The 21,046-nt window shown below is 41.5% G+C and overlaps 1 protein-coding gene across 4 annotated transcripts in view; it reads left to right on the top strand.

Annotated features, from left to right (window-relative positions):
- Nucleotides 1-21,046, top strand: part of LOC121546010 (ubiquitin conjugation factor E4 B) — a 101,482-nt gene that overhangs the window by 18,881 nt on the left and 61,555 nt on the right. For 2 of the 4 annotated variants that reach the window (XM_041856973.2, XM_041856975.2), the window contains exon 4: nucleotides 8,963-9,050. In XM_041856973.2, coding sequence (XP_041712907.1) covers nucleotides 8,963-9,050 — 88 coding nt within the window. Of the gene's footprint in view, nucleotides 1-8,959; nucleotides 9,051-21,046 lie in introns of all 4 variants that reach the window. The other 2 variants (XM_041856974.2, XM_041856972.2) reach the window with 1 other exon arrangement.

The raw sequence follows: 21,046 nt of genomic DNA, 5'->3' as shown, positions 1-21,046 counted from the left end.
TAAAATAATTGACAACAGACTTTCAGCACGCTTATAGAGAAGGACATTCAACAAAGCACAGCACTTACACAAATGACAGGTAATTGGCTGAGAGAAATTGATGATAAAAAGATTGGGGGGGGGGGGCTGTTTTGTTAGACTTCTTGTTTTTTATTTAATTTAAGTGCCTTAATGTGTTTGGACCCCAGGAAGAGTAGCTGCTGCCCTGGCAGCAGCTAATGGGGATCCCTAATAATACAAATCTATTGGGGTGCACAATCAAGGATTGATTTAAAAACCAATTATCTGAAAATAAATTATAAAACTCAAAAGGCAGCCAGTGCAGAGACCTTAAAACCGGTGTAATGTGTGCTCTGTCTGGTCTTGGTCAGTACCCGTGCTGCACCATTCTGTATGTTTTGCTGTTGACCAATGGCTTTTTTGGGTAGACCAGACAGGAGAGCATTACAGTAGTCGAGCCTGATTTTAATAAAAGCATGGATGAGTCTCTTTCAACTTGAGATAGAAATGGCCGCACCTTGGCAATGTTCCTCAGGTGCTAAAAAGCTATTTTGGTCACATTTCTCGTGTAAAGATTCCTCACTCTCGCGCGCTCTCTCTCTCCCTAAGATTCTCTGTTCTTTTGCTCCAATAATGAGTACCTCGGTCTTGTCTTGATTGAGCTGGAGGAAGTTGTGAGCCATCCAAGTATTTAAATCACTAATACAGTCTAATTTATCTATGGAGTTCAAATCCTCTGGTGACACAGAAATGCAAAGTTTTGTATCGTATGCGTAGCAGTGAAAATCAATGCCGTGCTTTCTGATAATGCTGCCAATGGGTAACATACTGAACAGTACCGGACCCAAAATCGAACCATGTGGAATGCCACGTGATATCTATTTTCTCTGAGTTATGTACACCAAGGGTGGAAAAACTCTTGACCGGTTAAATAGGTCCTAAACCTCTCCAGTCTGTCCAGAAGGACATCATGGTCAATAGTGTCGAATGCAGCGCTTAAATCCAAGAGTTAGGACAGAGAGCTTTTGGCGTCTGTGTTGGCTCTAAGGTCATTTACCACTTTAACTACGGCTGTCTCTGTGCTGTGGTGGGCACGAAAACCAGATTGGAATTTATTTCAAAACAGTTGGCACTTAAATCACTTAGCTGTTTGAAAAACAATTTCTCCAGCGTTTTGCTTAAGAAGGGAAGGTTGGATATTGGCCGAAACTTGCAAAGAGCTGAAGAATCTACATTTTACTTTTCTTCATAAGGGGTTTCACCATAGCAGTTTTTAATGCAGTGGGGAAAGTGCCTGTGAGCAGGGAGTGATTAACAATAGCTTGCAATTCTTCAAATATGCTATTAAAAACTGTTTTGAAGAAGGTGATGGGGATAGGATCGAGAAGGCATGTAGAAGGCTTAAGTTGTGGTATCACTTTCCTGAGCATGTCAACAGACGACTTTACCATTTACATACAGTGCATTCAGGAAGTATTCAGACCCCTTGATTTTTTTCCACATTTTGTTACGTTACAGCCTTATTCTAAAATTGATTTAAATAGTTTTTTCCCCCTCATCAATCTACACACAATACCCCCTAATGACAAAGCAAAAACAGGTTTTTATATATTTTTGCTAATTTATTAAAAATAACAAACTGAAATATCACATTTACAGAAATATTCAGACCATTTACTCAGTACTTTGTGAAGCACCTTCGGCAGCGACTACAGCCTCGAGTCTTCTTGGGTATGACGCTACAAGCTTGGCACACCTGTATTTAGGGAGTTTCTCCCAATCTTCTCTGCAGATCCTCTCAAGCTCTGTTAGGTTGGATGCGGAGAGTCGCTGCACAGCTATTTTCAGGTCTCTCCAGAGATATTAGATCGGGTTCAAGTCTGGGCTCTGGCTGGGCCTCTCAAGGACATTCAGAGACTTGTCCCGAAGCCATTCCTGCGTTGTCTTGGCTGTGTGCTTAGGGTCGTTATCCTGTTGGAAGGTGAGCCTTCGCCCCAGTCTGAGATCCTGAACCTGCTCCAGAGCGCTTTCATGTAGGATCTCTCTGTACTTTGCTCCATTCATCTTTCACTCAATCCTGACAAGTCTCCCAGTCCCTGCCGCTAAAAAACATCCCCACAGCATGATGCTGCCACCACCATGCTTCACCGTAGGGATGATGCCAGGTTTCCTCCAGACTTGACGCTTGGCATTCAGGCCAAAAAGTTAAATATTGGTTTCATCAGACCAGAGAGACTTGTTTCTCATGGTCAGAGTCCTTTAGGTGCCTTTTGGCAAACTCCAAGTGGACTGTCATTTTCCTTTTACTGAGGAGTGGCTTCCGTCTGGCCGCTCTACCATAAAGACCTGATTGGTGGAGTGCTGCAGAGATGGTTGTCCTTCTGGAAGGTTCTCCCATCTCCACAGAGGAACTCCGGAGCTCTGTCAGAGTGACCATCAGGTTCTTGGTCACCTCCCCTGACCAAGGCCCTTCTCCCCCGATTGCTCAGTTTGGCCGGGCGGCCAGCTCTAGGAAGAGTCTTGGTGGTTCCAAACTTCTTCCATTTAAGAATGATGGAGGCCACTGTGTTCTTGGGGACCTTCAAAGCTGCAGACATTTTTTTGGTACCCTTCCCCAGATCTGTGCCTCGACACAATCCTGTCTCGGAGCTCTACGGACAACTTATTCAACCACATGGCTTGGTTTTTGCTCTGACATGCGCTGTCAATTGTGGGACCTTTATATAGACAGGTGTGTGCCTTTCCAAATCATATCCAATCTGTGGTAAATTCAATCAAGTTGTAGAAACATCTCAAGGATGATCAATTGAAACAGGATGCACCTGAGCTCAATTTCAAGTCTCATAGCAAAGGGTCTGTATACTTATGTAAATAAGGTATTTCTGTTTTTTATTTTTAATACATTTGCAAACATTTCTAGAAACCTGTTTTTTTTCTTTGTCATTATGGTGCATTGTGTGTAGAATTGATGAGGAAAACATTTAATTTAATCAATTTTAGAAGATGCCTGTAACATAACAAGATGTGGAAGGATCTGAATACTTTCTGAATGCACTGTACATTTCAAAACATAATGTAGAGTGTGTGTGTGCATCTATCAGTTACATACATGTCCGTACCTACTGTTGGATTCTAGCTTTAAATATAATTATTCATGTTACCAGACTAGAACTTATTGATTACTGTACTTGCATAAGGAATGTATATGTTGGGGTCAATGGGGGGTGGATAAGAACTAGGTGTACTGACTGAGACGAGGGAGTGCAGAACATTTACATTCTATCAAACATTGTTAAATACCATGGCTCCTAAGGAGGGAGTCAGAAGGCAACAGTCTGGTTTCAGTCACTGATAAGGTAGGACAACCGTGGATTAAAAAGAAGTGAGGAATTCGGCCCGAGGTCAGGTCAGATGAAGTGAGAAGGAACAGTCCTATTACACACACGTATACTTCCATGCCCATGAAGGTTCTACCATGAGGCAGGGCCATGACTACACCAGTGAGAGGAACCAGTTCCTGACTAGCAACATATGTATTGGCTGTCTAGATGTGCAAGGAGTTGACTCCGCCAAGAAGGAGGGTATAAATATATGTGCTTGTGTAATCATGGCTTTGTCTTTGCAGCTGTTTGACCCAGTGGGTGAATAAACTTTGAGCTTTTTCTAGTTGTCCGTGAGTTATTATTCTGTTTGTTCAGAACCTAACAAAACACACAAGTAAGTCACATAGGGGAGAGGCGTTGTGCCGTGAGGTGTTGCTTTATTAGTTTTTTTTAAACCAAGTTTGCTGTTCACTTGCGCTATATCAGATTGAAGGGAGTTCCATGCACTCATGGCTCTGTATAATACTGTACATTTCCTTGAATTTGTTCTGGACCTTGGGACTGTGAAAAGACCCCTGGTGGCATGTCTGGTGGGGTAAGTGTGTGTTTCGGTACTGTGTATAAGTTGAGTATGCAAACAATTAGAATTTCCAACAGATGAATGTTTCTTGTAGGCAGTCAGTCTTTCCTCAACTCTTAGCCAAAAGAGACTGGCATGCATAGTATTAATATTAGCCCTCTGATAACAATGAAGAGCAAGACGTGCCGCTCTGTTCTGGGCCAGCTGCAGCTTAACTAGGTCTTTCTTTGCTGCATTTGACCGTATGACTGGAAAATAATCAAGATAATATAAAACTAGAGCCTGCAGGACTTGCTTTGTGGAGTGTGGATTCCAAAAAAGCAGATCATCTTTTTATTACGGACAGACCATCTTTACAACCATTGAATTTATGTTTTGACCATGACAGTTTACAATCTAAGGTAACACCAAGTCATTTAGTCTCAACTTGTTCAACAGCCACACCATTCATTACCAGATTCAGCTGAGGTCTAAAATGTAGAGAAAGAATTGTACCAAATACAATGCTTTTCGTTTTAGAGATGTTCAGGACCAGTTTATTACTGGCCGCCCATTCCAAAACCGACTGCAACTCTTTAAGGGTTTCAGTGACTTCGTTAGCTGTGGTTGCATATGGTTGAATCATCAGTATACATGGACACATGCTTTGTTTAATGCAAGTGTCAGGTCATTTGTGAAAAGACTGGAGGGCCTAGAGTGCTGCCATTTGGTACACCACACTTTACATGTTTCACATTAGATAAGCTTCCATTTAAAGAAAGCCCTTTGAGTTCTTTTAGATAGATAGCTCTGAATCCACGATATGGCAGAGGTTGAGAAGCCATAACACATACATTTTCTCCACAGGTGATGGTTAATAATATTAAAGGCTGCACTGAAATCTTACAGTATAGCTCCCATAATCTTCTTATCAATTTCCTTCAACCAAGCAGTCATTTGTGTCAGTGCAGTACATGTTGATTGCCCTTCTTTGCAAGCATGCTGAAAGAATGGTAATTTATTTACAGAGAAATGGCATTGTATTTAGTGAAACTATTTTTTTTCCCAACAGTTTGCTAAGAGCTTGGCAGCAAGCTGATAGGTCTGCTGTTAGAACCAGTAAAGGCCGCTTTACCACTTTTGGGTAGCGGAATGACTTTGGTTTCCCTCCAGGCCTGAGGACAAAGGCTTTCCTCTAGGCTCATATTAAATGTATAACAGATATCAGTGGCTATAGAGTCAGCTAGCATCTTCTGTAGCTTTCCATCTAAGTTAGTCATTATTCCTTGATAACAATAATTATTCCACCTTTCCCACACTGACTTTACACAATTCAAACGTACAATGCTTTTCATTATTTTTTTTGTTTTTATACATGAGTACGACGGCTCACTGTTCGTTGTTGACATTTCCTGCCTATGTTTGCCCACTTTGCCAATTAAGTAATCATAAAAATAATTGGCAACATCAAATGGTTTTGTGATGAATAAGCCATCTGATTCGATGAAAAATGTAGTTGAATTTATCTTTTTGCACATAATTTCATTTAAAGTACTCAAGTGTTTTTTTTTCTCCCATCATTCTTTATATCATTGATCTTGGCTTCATAATACAGTTTCTTCTTCTTTTTGTTGAGTTGAGTCACATAATTTCTCAATTTGCATTAAATCAGCCAGTCAGATGTGCAGCCAGACTTATTAGCCACTCCTTTTGTCCCATCTCTTTCAACTGTTGTTTTTCAATCCATGGAGCCTTAACGGTGCTAACAGTCAGTTTCTTACCAGGTGCATGTTTATCAATAATTGGAAGAAGCAATTTCATAAATGTATCAAATGCAGCGTCTGAATGCTCCCTATTATTCACATCAGACCAACAAATATTTTTAACATCATCCACATGATCTCTTATACACTATTTTAGGCACAGCTTTTGGAACTTTGGCTTTCCTGCATCCAATGGGTATGGATACAGCTTTAGAACAAAGTTCTACAGTATTAGTAAAAATGCGATCAATACATGTGGATGATCTTGTTCCTGTAGTGTTTGTAAACACCCTGGTAGGTTGATTATTAACCTGAACCAGACTACAGGTACTGGTCACAGTGAGAAGCTTAATATGGGCTATTTTCAGCCCTTTCCTGGGTAGCTTATCAGAGATGGACATCAAATGGAAAAGCGCAAACAAAGCAAGAGAAAAAAAGATATATTCAGCAGTCCATTAATCAGTTGGTGTGTGTTGCGGGGTTGACGCTACGAACCCATATGCTTGGCTCTTTCATCTCTTCCAGGCTTTTGAGAGGGAGCCTGACATAGTGGATGTAAGCAATGTCCCAACGCACTCTCGCAGCTTTCATGGCTGGGAAAAGTTCTTTCCTCTTTTGGCGCACAGCTTCAGGATAGTCCTCGTTGAGGAAGATGTACGTTCCTCTCAAGTTCTTGGCGCTTTCCAGAACAGCTAACTTGTCCTTGAACCTCAGGATCTTGACCACTATCGGCCTGGGCCTGTCACTTGGGCCGGTGGTGGGTTTTCTAGTCCTGTGTGCGCGCTCCACCTCGATTTTCCTGTGGTCCATCTTGAGTTTCTCCGAAATCATTTCCCTCACTTTGTCCTCAGACTCCGTCCAGGTCTCTGAGGTTCTGCAATTCCGTCCACAACAATGTTGTTCCGCCTTGATTGTCCCTCGAGATAACAATGACGGAGAAATCAGATTATCATGGATTTACATACAGAACTGATGTCCTCTCAATGACTTACAGATTGCTGTCATCTTGCCTGTTTAAACTCATCTTGCTGACCCAGGGAAAACTGCAAACTGCAAACGGGATGTGCCGCTTTCCAGATCTTAGGGATAACTCCAGAAACAATTGTCAAGTTAAAAATATAGGTCAGAGGTTTTGCAATAAGTGGGGCAGAGAGCTGCAGTAAGAAGGGATCAAGTGAATCAGCCCCTTTATGTTTTTTCTTTTTACATCAATCTTTAGCAAAGCACTTAGTACATCATAGACATCATAGGGTTGAAATGAAAATAAAGTATGTGAGTCTGTTAGTGCATCATTCGCTACAATCTGTTCTGAGGTAACTAAAGGACTCCCTCTAGTGGGATGAGATTAATTTTTAGAGATTATAATTTCAAAGGTGGACAGGTGAAGCACAATGGTTATTGAAAGCATCATAATTTTTCATTTCGGCTAGAATGGGACAAAAAACCTGCTGGGACAATGATGGGGTGGAGTTTTGTTATAAAATATTTGACAATTTCCAGAAGTTGGCTGGATTACCACCACTCTCTGATACACAATTCAAGAAATATGTTGATTTTGCTTTTTTAACCAGGGATAGCTGCCAACAAGTGCTCAGCATATGTGGGAACTCCTTCAAGACTGTTGGAAAAGCATTTCAAGTGAAGCTGGTTGAGAGAATGCCAAGAGTGTGCAAAGCTGTCAAGGCAAAGGGTGGTTATTTGAAGAATCTCAAATATAAAATATATTTTGATTTGTTTAACACTTTTTTGATTACTACATGATTTCATATGTGTTATTTCATAGTTTTGATGTCTTCACTATTATTCTACAATGTAAAAATTAAGAATTTTTAGCATATGTATTAACAAAAAACAGATACCTTATTTAGCAAAGGATCTGAATACTTATGTATGAGACTCGAAGTTGAGCTCAGGTCCATCCTGTTTCCATTGATCATCCTTGAGATTTTTCTACAACTTGATTGGAGTCCATCTGTGGTAAATTCAATTGATTTGGACATGATTTGAAAAGGCACACACCTGTCTATATAAGGTCCCACAGTTGACAGTGCTTGTCAGTGCAAAAACCAAGCCATGAGGTCGAGTGTGTCGAGGCACAGATCTGGGGAAGCAATCGGGGTAGAAGAGCCTTGGTCAGGGAGGTAACTAAAATCCCGATGGTCACTCTGACATAGCTCCAGAGTTCCTCTGTGGAGATGGGAGAACCTTCCAGAAGGACAACCATCTCTGCAGCACTCCACCAATCAGGCATTTATGGTAGGTTGGCCAGACGGAAGCTGCTCCTCAGTAAAAGGCACATGACAACCCGCTTGGAGTTTGCCAAAAGGCACCTAAAGGACTCTCAGACCATGAGAAACAAGATTCTCTTGTCTGATGAAACCAATATTGAACTTTTTGGCCTGAATGCCAAGTTTTACGTCTGAAGGAAACCTGGCACCATCCCTATGGTGAAGCATGGTGGTGGCAGCATCATGCTGTGGGGATTTTTTTCAGCAGCAGAGACTGGGAGACTAGTCAGGATCGAGGGAAAGATGAATGGAGAAAAGTACAGAGATCCTTGATGAAAACCTGCTCCAGAGCGCTCAGGACCTAAGACTAGGGTGAATGTTCACCTTCTAACAGGACAACGCAGGAGTGTCTCTAAATGTCCTCGAGTGGCCCGGGCAGAGCCCGGACTTGAACCCGATCGAACATCTCCGGAGAGACCTGAAAATAGCTGATGCAGGCGACGCAGCCCATCCAACCTGACAGAGCTTGAGAGGATCTGCAGAGACGAATGGGAGAAACTCCCCAAATACAGGTGTGTCAATCTTGTAGCTGCATACACAAGATGACTTTAGGCTGTAATCACTGCCAAAACTGCTTCAACAAAGTACTGAGTAAAGGGTCTGAATACTTACGTAAATGGGATATTTCCGTTCTTTTTTTTTTAAATACATTTGCAAAAAAATTTAAAAGCCTGTTTTTGCTTTGTCATTATGGGGTATTGTGTGTAACTTGATATGGGGAGAAAAATAAACTATTTAATCAATTTTAAAATAAGGTTGTAATAAAATGTGGAAAAAGTCAAGGGGTCTGAATACTTTCCGAATGTACTGTATATGGTTTAGACTTTTAGAGGTTAACAGAAAATGACGGCCAGTGTTCTGATAAGAGGCGATAAGACTGCCACCCGCTGCTTTTAACTGTTCATCGCCACAGTGTTTTGTCCTTTGTTGGTAGAATACAGTTGATGGCCTGTTTCTATGATTTGATGGAGGGATGAATTAATTGACCTTAATGTTGCTTTCTTCCCCTCTCTCTCTGTTGCCCAGCAGCATGTCCCAAGTGGACGTTGACTCAGGGATAGAGAACATGGAGGTGGAGGACAGTGACCGCAGGGAGAAGAGGAACCTGGCTGAAAAGGTAGGCAGGGCTCCCAATTCAAAATAGTAACACAATAGATAACAATAACGAGGCTATATCAAATCAAGCTTTATTAACACAGCACATTTCAGACATGGAATGCAATGCAATGTTCTTTACAGGACAAAACTAAAAACAATAAAAATAAAAGCTTGAAGTAATTACTACAAAACAAACGGAATGACTAAAAAGCACCCTAAGGAAAAGCAAAGATATAAATGTTTTAAGATCTCTTTTAAATAGGTCCACAGTTTCGGCCCCCCTCAGGTTCTCTGGCAGGCTATTCCAGAAGCTGTGGGCATAGTAACTAAAAGCTGCCTCTCCATGCCTCTTGGTCCTAGGCTTTGGGATAGTTAAAAGGCCAGTGCCAGAGGACCTGAGGGACCTACTGGGTACAGAACTTCAAAGCAAGTCTGACATGTAATGTGTGCTCTCCATCTGGTCTTGGTCAGTACCCGTTCTGCAGCATTCTGTATGTTTTGCAGTTGACCAATGGCTTTCTTGGGTTGACCAGACAGGAGTGTATTACAGTAGTCAAGCCTGCTTGTAATAAAAGCATGGAAGAGTCTCTCTGTATCAGCCTAAAAGAGAAACTGCCGCACCATGGCAATGTTCCCCAGGTGGTAAAAAGCTAATTTGGTCACATTCCTAATGTGCGATTTTTGACATTTAGTTCAGAAATAAATTGTTTTTTACCTGGTGTTTTATCTTTATTGCCCGTGAATTAAAATGTGTGGCTAGATTCTCTCTGTGCTTTGTCTACAACAATAAGTACCTCAGTCTTGTCTTGATTTAACTGGAGGAAGTTGTGAGCCATTAAAGTATTTAAATCACTAATACGGTTTAATAATTTATCCGTGGAGCTAAAATCCTCTTGTGACATAGACATGTAAAGTTGTGAAATGTCTGCGTAGCAGTGAAAATTAATGCTGTGCTTTCTGATAACGCTGCCAATGGGTAACAAATATAAACTGAACAGTACCGGACCCAAAATCGAACCCTGTGGAACGTGATATCTATTTTCTCTGAGTTATGTTCACCAAGGGTATCAAACTCTCAACCGGTTAAATAGGTCCTAAACCAATTTAGAACTGGACTGGAGAGGCCAATCCACCTCGCTAATCTGTAAAGAAGGACATCATGGTCAACAGTGTCGAATGCAGCACTTAAATCTAAGAGTACAAGGACAGAGAGCTGTTTGGCATCTGTGTTGGCTCATTTACCACTTTAACTAAGGTTGTCTCTGTGCTGTGGTGGGCATGAAAACCAGATTGGAATTTTATATACAAGGTGTACAAGTACCGAGTCAATGTGCAGGGGTACGAGGTAGTTGAGGTAATATGTGACTCGTTTCAGGAAACTAGGCGTATGTCGCGCGTCACTACTTCACAGGGGAGCCATTTGCACGTAAACTTTTTTTTAGCCACGGAAAAAGACAGGAACCTTCCCGCTTGCCATGATTGGCTGAGATAATGGATGGGCTGGACATGCCGAGAGATGAGTTCGGATTGGTCTGCCATATAGCATGCTTCTGTCTATAACATGAGCTTGTCAGTATGTGTAGGTAATCCTTTCTAATGTGTTTTATTTTTTTTAAAGATATCACGTAGTAGAATTGCAAAAGTGTTGCTCTTCACTTTCTGGAGGACTGAGTTTTGAAATCAGTGGAATGCCCAGTGGAATTAGTGTATGATAGCTAAGGAATTTTTAAAACTAAGGGTAACCATGGCATCCGTGACAGAGAGGGAGAGGCGTCATCCATGTATACGGGTAAGATAGTCTAGCTAGCTACATTTTCAGATATTACACGCTTCTAATTTTGTCAGGAAGTCATTTTCATTTCAAGTTAAAGTGTACTGTTAGCTTTCTAGGTAACTTTAGCTGGCTGGCTCGCTAGCTAACGTTACATGCATGATCTGTGTAGTAATATTATTTGTATCTCAGCCATTTGCATGGCTAGTTATAGCCTAGTAATGTTAGCTAGCTAACATTGAACCTGGTTGGTTAGCTACCTGCAGATTCATGCAGGGTAGTAACGTTATGAGTTGGGATTATGGTTCATTGTTTAGCTAGCTAGTTACATGTCTAAACAAGAGTCCACTATGCAAGTAACCATTTCAGTAGAATGTTCATGATGTATCTGCGACAACTGTCGATAGACGTAGCTGGTAAATTCGCTCTGGCTATCTACTCCGATTTCAGAGCACTCTCGTCTGAGTGTGCCAGAGCGCAGAATAACTGACGAATTTACGAACGCTCAACACCCGTTGAATATGGCCGGTGTCAGTAAACGTTGACAAAAAAAGCGTAATTAAATTGTTGCCAGCAGCACAGTTAGTCACCAACGCTCTGGATAACATAACAACAGCCTAACCAGCTCTACTAGGGTGAGTTTAAATGGTCAGAGTGAGCTATTCTCTCATTTGTGTCTGGAAGTAGCTAGCATGATAGCCAACGTTAGCCAGTTTGCTTGGGTGCTTGACTGCTGTTGTTGGGTCAGAACGCTCGGATCAACCCTACTCCTCGGCCAGAGCGTCCAGTGTGCGCTCTGAACGCTCCGATAGCGAAGCGCTCTGAATTTACGAACTGACAATCTGACAACGCTCTGAGTTTACAAACGCCCAGTGCACTCTGAGCCCACTCTGGCACTCCAGATTGAATTTACGAACACACCCGTAGTATAAACCAGCCTTTAGTCTTGAAATCTTTGGTTGTTTAGTACATGGCCTCACATGTGAGTCCTTAAAGAGATGGGTGGGGCTAAGGCTAAAAAGGGTGTGAATGATGCTGAATGGGTGTAGACGAAGAGCTCTCCAGTAGGTTTACCAAAACATTCAAGGTCCATTTTCTCTTAAGTGTAACAGTACTCTTCTTGCGTTGTGTACAATCATCGACACGGACTCGAACTTGTAGCGCCAGTCATGGAGATTTATTCTGATAGAAACAGCACACAATTGCACGTCATGCAATGCACGGCTCACCATCCAAATCTGCACTCACACACGCTGGTTTGGTGCTTGTTCACTGGGGCAACGTAGTTACCAAAATAATATAACTATTACCATACACAATAATAATATAATATTTGTAACAATGTACCTGATAGAAACAGCACACAATTGCACGTCATGCAATGCACGGCTCACCATCCAACTCTGCACTCACGCACTGTACAAAATATACGAAACCCCCCCACCAGACACAGTAAGTTGCTAGCTAACATTAGCTGGAATTCTCTACAACAAAATGCACAACAAATATTCACAAAATACGCTGCATCTTATGTGTGACGTTCTAATAATATTTACAAATAACTTGATATAAATGGTACATTCAAATCATCACTCGGGAGTATAAAAATCACTTTTGACGTACAGTGCTTTACAACCCACAATCTACCACTGGTTTGGTGCTTGTTCACTGGGACGATTCTAACTTAAACATCCTCCCTCGTAAGCAAGTCATGCAAACCAGCCAATAAGATGCCATGTTGAGTAGGTGAAGGCAAGACAACATTAAAACCAAAAACCCATTGGCAATAAAGTGGCAAGGGGAATCACCAATATAACCCTGTTACATGAGCGAGGTTACAAGTTTATCAACTTTCAAAGCAGAATTACTTTCCCATTGTTCCTCAACTGTAGTGTATGATATACAATTTTCTAGCTCTGAGTCTCTACTTTTATCCAATGTAAAAAACAGAATTTCAAAATGTCCTTCATAAGATCGTGCCGGTCGGTCACATATGTACATGTAGTTAGGGGTAAAAGTGACTAGGCAATCAGGATGGATGATAAACAGAGTAGCAGCAGTGAATGTGAAGTGTAAAAGTGTGTGTGTATGTAGTGTTGGAGTGTCAGTGTGAGCGTGTGTGTCGAGTCCAGTGAGTGTGCATAGAGTCAATGCAAGAGAGTCAGTGCAAAAAGTGGTCAATGCAAATAGTCCGGGTAGCCTTTGATAAACTGTTCAGCAGTCTTATGGCTTTGGGGTAGAAGCTGTTCAGGTGCCTTTTGGTCCCAGACTTGGCGCTCCGGTACCTCTTGCCGTGCGGTAGCAGAGTGAACAGTCTATGGCTTGGGTCGCTGGCGTCTTTCCAAATTTCCCGAACCTTCTCCTGACAGCCTGGTATAGAGGTCCTGGAGCTCGGCCACTGTGATGTAATGGGCTGTCCGCACCACCCTCTGTAGCGCCTTGCAGTTGGATGACAAGCAGTTGCCATACCAAGCAGTGATGCAGCCAGTCAAGATGCTGTCAGTGGTGCAGCTGTATAACTTTTTGAGGGTCTGAGGGCCCATGCCAGATCTTTTCAGCCTCCTAAGGGGGAGGAGGCATTGTCGTGACTTCTTCACGACTGTGTTGGTGTGTATGGACCATGTTAATTCCTTAGTGATGTGGAGACCGAGGAACTAGACGCTATCGACCCGCTCCACTACAGCCCTGTGGATGGGGCATGCTCGGCCCTCCGTTTCCTGTAGTCCATGATCAGCTCTTTTGTCTTGCTGACGTTAAGGGAGAGGTTGTTGTCATGGCACCACACTGCCAGGTCACTGACCTCCTCTCTATAGGCTGTCTCATCGTCGTCAGGCCTACCTCCGTCGTGTCATCCGCTAACTTAATGATGGTGTTGGAGTCGTGGGCGGACACGCAGTTGTGGGTGAACAGGGAGTACTGGAGGGGACTGAACACACACCAATGAGGGGCCCCAATGTTGAGGGTCAGCGTGGAAGATGTGTTGCCGACTACGGCTGACCCCATTTAGTCGACTGGTCAATTTGTTTGGTCGATAGGCTGTTGGCCGACCAAGATTTATTTAGTCCAGCTGTCAGTTGCAAATATAAATGTTTTCCATGGTGCCCGTCTGAGTGGACTAATCCATTGCTGAAGCTGTGGGGATGGCACAGTCCATCACTAAGATATTTTCTACTGAAATTGTATATGGTTATATTATGTAAGAACAATGGTGCAACACTAATACAAATAATATTTTATAACAAATTCGCTTTCTCACGCGTTGGATAGGCCATGTCACTATTTGCATAATAGCAAAGTTAACCAGCATATTGGTGTTGAGAACAATGCGGCGGAGGCAGCAGCGGAGTGAGGAGATTAGAAAACATCCCATGCCTTAATTGTCTAAGAAAATTGGAGAGAGGAAACCACAACTTAATTAGGTCTATAATCAATAGTTTAACTGTTAAATATGGCTGACTTTATAAATCATCCATTTACAGTACCAGTCACAAGTTTGGACACAGCTACTCATTCAAGGGTTTTTCTTTATTTTTACTATTTTCTACATTGTAGAATAATAGTGAAGACATCAAAACTATGGAATCATGTAGTAACCAAAAAAGTAACCAAATATTTTATATTTGAGATTCTTCAAATAGCCACCCTTTGCCTTGATGACAGCTTTGCACACTCTTGGCATTCTCTCAACCAGCTTCATGAGGTAGTCACCTGGAATGCATTTCAATTAATAGGTGTGAATTTCTTTCCTTCTTAATGCGTTTGAGCCAATCAGTTGTGTTGTGACAAGGTAGGGGTGGTATGCAGAAGATTTGGTAATAGACCAAGTCCATATTATGGTAAGAACAGCTCAAATAAGCAGAGAAATGACAGTCCCACATTACTTTAAGACATGAAGGTCAGTCAATCCGGAACATTTCAAGAACTTTGAAAGTTTTTTCAAGTGCAGTCGCAAAAACCATCAAGCGCTATGATGAAATTGGCTTTCATGAGGATGGCCACAGGAAAGGAAGACCCAGAGTTACCTCTGCTGCAGAGGATAAGTTCATTAGAGTTACCATCCTCAGATTGCAGCCCAAATAAATGCTTCACAGAGTTCAAGTATCAGACACATCAACTGTTCAGAGGAGACTGCGTGAATCAGGCCTTCATGGTTGATCTGCTGCAAAGAAACCACTACTAAAGGACACCAATAATAAGAAGAGACCTGCTTGGGCCAAGAAACGTGAGCAATGGACATTAGACCAGTGGAAATCTGTCCTTTGGTCTGATGAGTCCAAATTTGATATTTTTGGTTCCAACCGCCGTGTCTTTGTGAGACGCAGAGTAGGTGAACGGATGATCTCCGCATGTGTGGTTCCCACCGTGAAGCATGGAGGAGAAGGTGTGATGGTGTGGGGGTGCTTTGCTGGTGACACTGGCTGCGATTTATTTAGAATTCAAGGCACATTTAACCAGCATGGCTACCACATCATTCTGCAGCGATACGCCATCCCATCTGGTTTGCGCTTAGTGGGACTACATTTGTTTTTCAACAGGACAATGACCCAAAACACACCTCCAGGTTGTGTAAGGGCTATTTGACCAAGGAGAGGGATGGAGTGCTCCATCATATGACCTGGCCTCCACAATCATCCGACCTCAACCCAATTCAGATGGTTTATAAGTCGCTCTGGATAAGAGCGTCTGCTAAATGATGTATATGTAAGAACCCTTGAATGAGTAGGTGTTCTAAAACTTTTGACTGGTAGTGTAGATATCATTTTTTTCTCATTATCAATAGCCTACTTTAGATATTAGATATAATAGCGACAACAAAGAATTTCATAATCAGAATGTAATCCTTGAGCATATAAATCGTGTTTGCATGTGAAAATGTCTGTACATAAATACATTTTAATTAATTCAAATGCTAATGTATTTATGGACCCTCTGTAGCTCAGTTGGTAGAGCATGGCGCTTGCTACGCCAGGGTTGTGGGTTTGTTTCACACAGGGGGCCAGTATAAAAAAAGTATGAAAATGTATGCACTCACTACTGTAAGTCGCTCTGGATAAGAGCATCTGCTAAATGAGTAAAATGTAAATGTAAAAATGTTTGGGATGAGTTGGACCGCAGAGTGAAGGAAAAGCAGCCAACAAGTGCTCAGCATATGTGGGAACTCCTTCAAGACTGTTGAAAAAGTATTCCTCATGAAGCTGGTTGAGAGAATTTTGATTTGTTTAACACTTTGTTTACTACATGATTCCATATGTGTTATTTCAGAGTTTTGATGTCTTCACTATTATTCTACAATGTAGAAAATAATAAAAATAAAGAAAAACCCTGGTACTGTAGGTGTTCTTCTTATCCAGGTGGGAGAGGGCAGTGTGGAGTGCAATAGAGAGTGTAATCTGTGAATCTGTTACGTCAGTGGTTTCATGATGTATGTGAAAAGAAATTTCATTTTGATACGCCTGTCATTGTAGAAAAAAGAAATCAATTGTTCAGTCTCAAAGAAAAATACATAATTTGGGTCATAATAAGTATATATATTTTTTGCATTGTCAGAGAGCTATGTTCGACTTTGATAATATGAAGACCTTGCTTCTGCTGGTAACAATAGGTTTTGAGTGACCTACTTTTAGTTTTAGTTATCAAAAGGCCTCACTATAATCCCTAAATTAAAATAAAACAAGCAAATGCACATGTTGCCTTGCAATAAAAAATGAATGGAAGGTCCATCATTGATGTAGAATAGATCTCTCCACAATTGCACAATAGCGACAAGTAAAATGTCTGTGCATTGATGACTCTGGCATTGAATATTCTTGAGATCTGTATGCCCTGGTTTGCCTCACTGATTATGATCAAATCCTTCAACTCCTCCCTACTCCATCTCCACATGGCTGTAGAACTTAAATGCTCTGAACAGATACATTTCTCTATGCCAATGGTCTTCGAAAGCTCTCTGAAAACACCCCTGTCAGCGTACGTGATACAGCCCAGGTTTTTATCTCTAATTCTGGGTGTACACTACACAACTTTCAAAATCCTAACATCGCTGGGCCTCATTAAAGGCTACATGATTTTTTCCCGGTATGCGGGCTCTAACCATCGGAGAAGCTCTCACATTTAACGATTTTGTCAAGCCAAATCGTAGTGAACTAGTAATCAGTATAGTACTGGCGGCCGCGGGTGTTTTTATTTGGCCCCCCCAACACTTTTTATTTTATATATATATATATATATATATACACACACACACACACACACACACACACACACACACACACACACACAGTGGGGAGAACAAGTATTTGATACACTGCCGATTTTGCAGGTTTTCCTACTTACAAAGCATGTAGAGGTCTGTAATTGTTATCATAGGTACACTTCAACTGTGAGAGACGGAATCTAAAACAAAAATCCAGAAAATCACATTGTATGACTTTTAAGTAATTAATTTGCATTTTATTGCATGACATAAGTATTTGATCACCTACCAACCAGTAAGAATTCCGGCTCTCACAGACCTGTTAGTTTTTCTTTAAGAAGCCCTCCTGTTCTCCACCCATTGCCTGTATTAACTGCACCTGTTTTAACTCGTTACCTGTATAAAAGACACCTGTCCACACACTCAATCAAACAGACTCCAACCTCTCCACAATGGCCAAGACCAGAGAGCTGTGTAAGGACATCAGGGATAAAATTGTAGACCTGCACAAGGCTGGGATGGGCTACAGGACAATAGGCAAGCAGCTTGGTGAGAAGGCAACAACTGTTGGCGCAATTATTAGAAAATGGAAGAAGTTCAATATGACGGTCAATCACCCTCGGTCTGGGGCTCCATGCAAGATCTCACCTCGTGGGGCATCAATGATCATGAGGGAGGAAGGTGAGGGATCAGCCCAGAACTACACGGCAGGACCTGGTCAATGACCTGAAGAGAGCTGGGACCACAGTCTCAAAGAAAACCATTAGTAACACACTACGCCGTCATGGATTAAAATCCTGCAGCGCACGCAAGGTCCCCCTGCTCATGTCAGCGCATGTCCAGGCCTGTCTGAAGTTTGCCAATGACCATCTGGATGATCCAGAGGAGGAATGGGAGAAGGCCATGTGGTCTGATGAGACAAAAATAGAGCTTTTTGGTCTAAACTCCACTCGATGTGTTTGGAGGAAGAAGAAGGATGAGTATAACCCCAAGAACACCATCCCAACCGTGAAGCATGGAGGTGGAAACATCATTCTTTGGGGATGCTTTTCTGCAAAGGGGACAGGACGACTGCACCGTATTGAGGGGAGGATGGATGGGGCCATGTATCGCGAGATCTTGGCCAATAACCTTCTTCCCTCAGTAAGAGCATTGAAGATGGGTCGTGGCTGGGTCTTCCAGCATGACAACGACCCGAAACACACAGCCAGGGCAACTAAGGAGTGGCTCCGTAAGAAGCATCACAAGGTCCTGGAGTGGCCTAGCCAGTCTCCAGACCTGAACCCAATAGAAAATCTTTGGAGGGAGCTGAAAGTCCGTATTGCCCAGCGACAGCCCGGAAACCTGAAGGATCTGGAGAAGGTCTGTATGGAGGAGTGGGCCAAAATCCCTGCTGCAGTGTGTGCAAACCTGGTCAAGACCTACAGGAAACGTATGATCTCTGTAATTGCAAACAAAGCTTTCTGTACCAAATATTAAGTTCTGCTTTTCTCACAGTTGAAGTGTACCTATGATAAAAATTACAGACCTCTACATGCTTTGTAAGTAGGAAAACCTGCAAAATCGGCAGTGTATCAAATACTTGTTCTCCCACTGTGTATATATATATATATTTATTTATTTTTTAGCCATTTAGCAGATGCTCTTATCCAGAGCGACTACAGTTAGTGAGTGCATACATTTTCATACTTGTCCCCCGTGGGAATCGAACCCACAACCCTGGCGTTGCAAGCGCCATGCTCTACCAACTGAGCTACACGGGACTGTATAAAAAATATTATTTTTCATTGTTGGACATAAGACTGTAATAACACCAGGAAATCAGCTCTAAGTGATTTTAATTTTGGAAATCTCGTCTCAAATATTGCCACGCATAATAGAGACACGTGATCGTATACAAATGTAAGCAAGGTTTGAAATGATTGTTTTAGTCAAATACATTTAAAAGTTGCTTGCAGGATGCTGCGGAATGGTATGGTATGTTGGAGTGCATGACCTCATAGTATTTTACTGTCAGCCATTGTTGCCATTAATGCTAGTTTGACCAACAAAGGGCAACTTAGAGGGCGTCTTTATGAAGCTTGTTGGTGCTTGCTTACTTTTCCATGCAGGCCAGACGTTTTGATTGCTATACCCTATCCGAAAGAGCATATTCCAAGGTTTTTAATGAACCCAGTTTTGCCAAACAACACAAAATGATTTACAGATGGTCTCTTTCAAAATAGAGCGTTTTCCTAGAATAACCGTAGCTCCATGCCTACTGATGACAATCAGCAAATACCCATTTGGGGAAAATATCCTTTCTGTTATATTCCATCATATTCATATTGTAAAGGGTTGCGGAATATAAGCATGTGATTTTTGCTAAATTAACAAGTTAATTTCATTGACATGGCACAGCCATAGTCAGCTACTCTAGCACAGATAAATACATCTTAAAACATGCTATTCTGTTCTTTTGAAATAAATTGTCTTCGTGCCATGTTTTTTATGACCTCCTTAAACACAATATTAATGGATTTCTTTGTGATTTGTGTATATTAAATTGATTTATTAGACTGGCGGCTATTGGTAGGCTACTCATTGAGTCTCGGATATTGTATTGTTAATATGCATATGGTGCAGCAGACCTTCATGGCGCTTTGAGGATGAAATGCTCAGAAAGTTTTAGTCTTTTATAATATTTATCTCAATATAGGCCTACTGCTAGAGTGTAAAATACACATATTTAGGAAAAGTCAGGGACAGGTGGGTTCACGAATGCATTTGACTGTTTGTAATATTGGTTGTACTAAAAACTTGAAATCCTTTTTTGTTAGGACCGACTATATGGGATTGATTATAATAGATTATAATATGTTGTAAATCATTATTGTATTTGTTGTGCTGTTTATACTGTTAAAAATGTAGCTTATTAATTGTATTAATATTATGGTGTTCCTATTCGCCGAAAAATGAAAATGCATTTTACAGTAGCCTTTGTATGCCTCAGGGTTTCCGTTAGGAAAATATTGCGCTGTACAACGTGACCGGTCGGGAGTAGGCCTAGGCTACTAAGCGACCGCGAGTGAAGAGTAAAATAATCCTAACATTTCCACACCCTAATTGTAGGCTAACCAATACCCAAACAGCGATTCAGTGAAAATAAAAATCTGATTTAATTTATCGAGACCAGTCTCCATGCTTGTCTCAAAACGGCGCGAAACGGTGCTCAAATAGTTGACCACACATTGCTTCAAATCCTATTATAACAATTGGATGACTTTGGGAGTTTCAGTAAACAACAATGTGTTGCCTTAAGTTGCATTAACCTACTTTATTCCAATATTTCCATCATTCAGTGATATTTATTCCCATAGTAATTTGTTATGGCTCCGTCCAGATGTGGTTAGAAAACAGTGCATTTGGTGGGCTATGACATGCCTCACGAACAAACACCCATTAATATATTTAAAGTCCCTAACCTAGGCAAGAGTCCTGCTGATAGCCTATCAAGGGTGGATGGCTTCTTTTGTATTCCAATTTATTGTAAAGGCTGCTAAACTATTTACACCTGGCCCACAGCCTTGTTGCGTACTTAGTGCACTTAACCTCTACGGGATCGATGTCCCGTATATGGGACGGTTGAGCTAACGTGCGCTAATGTGATTAGCATGACTGTTGTATATAAAAGCAAACTTTCCAGGACATAGACATGTCGTATATGGGCAGAAAGCTTAAATTCTTGTTAATCTAACTGAACGGTCCAATTTACAGTAGCTATTACAGTGAAAAAAGACCATGCTATTGTTTGAGGAGAGTGCACAAAAAAAAAATTATCACGGCAACTGGTATGATACATTCACCTCTGAAGGTTAAATAATGTACCTACATTCAGTAATTTTGCTCTGATTTGTCATCCTAAGGGTACCAGAGATAAAATGTAGCATAGTTTTGTTTGATAAAATCCATTTTTATATTCAAATGTAGGAACTGGGTTCTACAGTGTGAACCCTTGCTGTCTCTGGCGCCACACCCACCCCGCCCGGCCGTCTAGATGTGTGAAAGTCAA

The sequence above is a fragment of the Coregonus clupeaformis genome, chromosome 30 (genome assembly GCF_020615455.1).
Source record: "Coregonus clupeaformis isolate EN_2021a chromosome 30, ASM2061545v1, whole genome shotgun sequence".
Lineage (NCBI taxonomy): Eukaryota > Metazoa > Chordata > Actinopteri > Salmoniformes > Salmonidae > Coregonus > Coregonus clupeaformis.
The sequence above is the reverse complement of the archived record's forward strand: the minus strand, read 5'-3'. Positions and strand labels throughout refer to the sequence as shown.